General features: G+C 45.4%; 1 protein-coding gene across 1 annotated transcript; it reads left to right on the top strand.

Moving 5' to 3' along the window:
- Positions 1–2770: 2770 nt before the first annotated feature.
- Positions 2771–4808, top strand: her6 (hairy-related 6). Its single transcript, XM_008406845.3, has 4 exons — positions 2771–3425; positions 3533–3628; positions 3739–3826; positions 3956–4808. The coding sequence occupies exons 1-4, from the start codon at positions 3318–3320 to the stop codon at positions 4495–4497; spliced, it is 834 nt and encodes a 277-aa protein (XP_008405067.1). The 5' UTR covers positions 2771–3317; the 3' UTR covers positions 4498–4808.
- The last annotated feature ends 332 nt before the right edge of the window (positions 4809–5140 follow it).

The raw sequence follows: 5140 nt of genomic DNA, 5'->3' as shown, positions 1-5140 counted from the left end.
GTTTTACTGGTTGTGTAGCTGTACCCACCACTCTCCCCTCAGGGTCTGAGCTGAAAAACTTACATATTTGTCCACTCAACAAGAAAGTGTGACAAATAAAGCACGCAAACTGTTTTAGAACCTAAACTGTGTCGCTCCTGCTCAGTCGACTGTCTAAATACTCGCGCAGCCCCCTCCTGGTTGCCCTTCAAATTCAGTATCTTGCGGCGAACCGCTGGCGACGCCCCGCAGATTCAGGCGGCAAGCCGGCGAGAGGAGCGCCTTCCCCCGTCGCCTGCGCGCCACGTGTCGCGGTCTGTGCACCAGCTGGAAGTGTGTGAGGCTCGGTTTAACCTGTGCGTGTCAGTCTGGCTTTTTTCATGTTGATTTAATCACTTTTCATCTTTGTCGAACATCACGCACGGTGTTTTCAGCTTCATAAAAGCGAACCAAAATGCAATTAAGCAACGTTTCATTTATCTTCTCGTGTCTTTGTGTTTTATTAACGAACAGGTAGGTTTAAGGCTCGGGAGTAACATCTTTATAGATAAGACTAAACTTTTAGTGTAGGCGATGACAGACACCGCAAGTTTAAAAGCCTTCTTGTTTGTGAAGTTGCACAACCTTAAGAATGCCGCAGAGCTGCTGCTCCTCTATAAACCCCAAAGGGCGATAGTTGGCATCGTGTTCCTCTCTTTATGTCCGTCTGCTCTTTCGCCTATCTAACTACAATAAAGATAAGGAAATGAAATTATGACCTGATATCTACAAAAGCCTTGAACGCTGTGGGACGGCCACAGGCGGAAAGGAGGAGGAGGTGGAGGAGGAGGAGGCATCGGTGTGAGCTCTGCAGGCTCAGAAATATCTCTGCTCTGGCTCACATTCCGATAAGGAAGCCCGATCCAGCTCGCTCTGTGGGCGTGGTTTTCCCAGGCTTTTAAAACAGCAGCTGCTATTTACCTTCCCCTCTAATGTAAACCACCGCCGCCGCCACATACCCTCCCCTCACCGCGCATGCACCCTCCTCCGCCTCCTGCAGCCCGGCGGCCAAAACCTCCAACCAGCGCGCGCTCATAAAACATCCTGGCACGTGCTCCACATTCACAGCACCGACGGATGATTAAGTGGCAGATTCTGCACCACAGACCTATAGAAGCTGCAGTGTAATGTGGAAACGAAGTGATGCGCGCGCTCAGGGTCACACTCCTCTACGAAAGGAAGACTCGAGACAGAGGTCAGCCTCTCATGCGTTCCTCTCATGAGGTTTTAAACTCGTCATGAGTTGTCATCCCAAGTTCTTGCCTTTACAAATGTAATTATTCCAGTTAGTCGGAAAGAAACCAAAGCTCGACCCTGGTGTGATTCTGTTGCAAAGTTCTGACCTGAGGTGGAAGTGGACATGCGGCTGCTCCTTTAAGTGAATTTAGGTGAAGCACGAGGCTAACAGACCTTCAAAGTTTGAGTCGTAATTTAAAGTTTTTTTGCGGGGTTTTCTGATGAGTTGAGAAGACATTTGATCAACTCTAGTTTTAAAGTAACGTTTTGTGGTGTCAGATTGTTATTGTGCAGAAATCATTGTGTTATTGTGTGTATCACGATTGCATAGAGGCGGCCATATTGGGTCATCTGATAATTTTGAGTTAGCGGACCAAATCTGAAAAACATAATAGAATTTCCTGACTTTTATGTACTGTAGTCATATTCAGTATATGGGGGCAAGAAGGTGGTCATTTTAACTCAGCATGTAAATTTAAATTTTGGGGGAAAATGCACACAAGATTGCCTGGTTAGGGTTACGGCTACTCTTAAATATCTGAATCCTTTAATATAAAAAAACACTAAGCTGGTCAATGATTATTACTGCAACTGCTCAATATTTGTTATCTGATGTATGTGTCATTTTTGTACTTTAAAGTTGATTTTTGAATGCCCGTCTCCAAATCCATTTATCTATGATGACGGTATAATGATTGTTACGGTGACATTTCAAAGAATACATGTTGACTCATGAAAATTTTATGGAGGCACCCATGGCTTAATGGCTTTAACATGTGGCTATCAGTATGAATAAAACATAAAAAAGATTTTTGTAACTTTTCATATTTTTTTTCCCAATAACGCAATATATTGTAGTCATCTGCACTTCTTTTCAACTAATGGCAGTCAACCCCAAACTGTCAAAAGCAGATGGAAATTAATGCAAATTTTCTATTAATTTATTTTAAGAAAATATAGTTGAACATGTGGAAGAACGTGTTAATGTCAAATGGGACCCAGCTTTAATTTAATGGCTAACACGAAAAGCATTAGATGTGAAAGAAAACTAACACACCCTGAACTTGTCATCCTAAAGAAGAGCATGGTGGTGGCAGCATCATGCTGTAGGGAAGCTTTTCTTCAGCAGACCCAGTCAAGGTCAACAGTTTCTGGACTGGTGTAAGCTTGGGTCATCTCTGCATAGCCTTTATCTATCTTCTTTATGTCTGAATTTAAGAGAAGAAAAGACAATTTTGTGGGGTAAATTCTGTTTTAACGACAAATCAGTTGATTTTGGTACATGGCTGACTTGATATCCTTAACTTACAGAAATTTTGCTAGCCATTTTTCAAACAAAACTGAAATTGTGTTGTGGGTTTTGCGTTTGGTGGTCCACTTTAAGATTATTAGTGGCCCCCATCTGGTCACCCCTCATAAAACTTTCTGGAGGAACCCCAGAGATTTCCTCTGAACGCGGTTTCAAACGTTGCTACGTTTAATGAGAAACACGGAAATGTGCGAAGACGGAGTAGTTGCCGTTTCTCGTATTTTAATTCTTTGCTGCTAACTCGTGCCTGGCAGATAGGAGGTCCTCGCGCCTCTATCAGTCAGCGGCTCCGCTGTTAATATGTAAACGCTACGATGATTGAAGACTGCAGACAGTTTCCCCGGCTGCGCCCTCAGCCCGGGCCGTGCGCCATTGGCCGCCAGCTCCAGCGGGGCCAAACAGCCAATGGGAGGGCGCCGACCACGAGCCGTCCTCCCTCGGGCCTCGTGTCCCTCGCCCTGATTGGTTGAAAGTTACTGTGGGAAAGAAAGTTTGGGAAGTTTCACACGAGCCGTTCGCGTGCAGTGAGAGATATAAATACAAGGCACACGCGGAGAGCCCGACAGAGAGAGAGAGAAATTGCGTCCGCTCCTGCTGCTGCTGCGCATCACTGACGGATTCTAACTCATCCCGGGATTTGCTTCCGACAGAGACGGACTTTAAATACTAGCTGACAATATCAGCTTCATTTTTCGACACAAGTGGATGGAAATTTGCTGTGATTTTGTTGGATTTTTCTAATAAGAAAGAAAAGATGCCTGCCGATATGATGGAAAAGTCCTCTTCCTCTCCGGTCGCTGCGACGCCGGCGAGCATGAACACAACTCCAGACAAGCCCAAGACAGCATCTGAACACAGAAAGGTTGGTATTTGTATATAATCATGTTGTTGTTAACAATAACAATTAGGGTGGCATTCTGAGCTCTGTGCGGGAAGCGGTGATTTTAATAGCTTGCTTCCACTCTTTAGTCATCAAAGCCGATCATGGAGAAGAGGAGACGAGCCAGAATAAACGAGAGCTTGGGTCAGCTGAAGACTCTCATTCTGGATGCGCTCAAAAAAGATGTAAGTACTCAGCCGTCCTCATGGATATTAATAAACGTCCAAACAGTCTGTGTCAGCCATGGGGAAACTGTGCGCGTAACGCTAACCAGGTGCGCTTTGCGCCCCCGCAGAGCTCCAGACACTCCAAACTGGAGAAAGCAGACATCCTGGAGATGACAGTGAAGCACCTCCGGAACCTGCAGAGAGCTCAGATGACCGGTAAGTTCAACATCCCACTCTGATTTATTTCTTCACTTTGAACGCATCTATAAAAGTCACTCTTGTTTCAACATTTCCGAACTTTTCCTAATAATATCCTCATGCTCCCCCCTGTCTGTTTCTCTTTAGCTGCTCTGAACACTGACCCCTCCATATTGGGAAAATATCGCGCAGGATTCAGTGAATGCATGAATGAAGTCACCCGATTCCTTTCCACCTGCGAGGGCGTCAACACCGAAGTCAGGACGCGGCTCCTGGGCCACCTGGCCAGCTGCATGACGCAGATCAACGCCATGAACTACCCCAGCCAGCATCAGCACCAGCACCAGCTCCCCCCAGCCGCCGGGTCGACGCACCCCTCCTTCGCCCAGTCCATGGTTCAGATCCCCAGTTCCTCCCCGCAGGTGCTCCCAATGAACCCCGCGTCCTGCAAAGGGGGCTCCCCGCCGGCCAGCTTACCGTCAGACGCGACCAAAGTGTACGGCGGCTTCCAGATCGTACCTGCCACAGACGGACAGTTCGCTTTCCTCATACCCAACGCGGCATTTGCGCCGAACGGCCCCGTTATCCCCGTGTACGCAAACAACATGAGCACGCCGGTGCCTGTTCCGGCCGCGGTGTCCCCCGGAGCCCCATCCGCCAACACAGACTCAGTGTGGCGACCCTGGTGAAAAAAGAAGCACCAGGAGGAGGGGAAAAGACTAACTATACACTTATTAGTTTTAAATCTTTGGTCAATAGAAAGTTGTTTCAAACCTGTTTTTATTTTTCTTGTAAAATGGAAAGAGTATGCACTATATTTGTACAGCTAACAAGGGAGTAAAGTTCATATTGAAATGAGATTTGTATCGTGGAAGTCCGTTCACTGCATTTTTTTATATTTGAGTTGTCTTTTTTACTGTGTGACGCCAAAGATATGTTCAATGCTCTTATGCTGTTCTTCGTTTTGGAAGACAAATAAATTTGTAAAGATACGGAAAAACTGGTCTAAGCGTTGCTTCTTGTAGAAGAAAGGTACGCTCACTTTTTTTTAACTTGTTGGGAGTTTGCTTAGCTACGTTTCGTGCGTAAAAGCTCATTTCAGCTGCGCCATCAAGTTGAACTTTCTTTAGGTCTATTAGGTTTCTAATTAAGTAATTGTTTGCCGTATAAAGGCACTTTTAAGAGCCAGAAGTTGGTTAAAATGTGTACATTTAGACATAATTTTAGGAACAGCAGTTGTGTTGGAATTGTAACTACACATTGTTTCAACTTTCCAACTTTGCATTTTACGAGAATACACCAAATATATTTTTGATAAAATTCTCCTTCAAA

Source organism: Poecilia reticulata, chromosome 4, assembly GCF_904066995.2.
Source record: "Poecilia reticulata chromosome 4, P_reticulata-male-v2, whole genome shotgun sequence".
Taxonomy (NCBI): domain Eukaryota; kingdom Metazoa; phylum Chordata; class Actinopteri; order Cyprinodontiformes; family Poeciliidae; genus Poecilia; species Poecilia reticulata.
The sequence above is the reverse complement of the archived record's forward strand: the minus strand, read 5'-3'. Positions and strand labels throughout refer to the sequence as shown.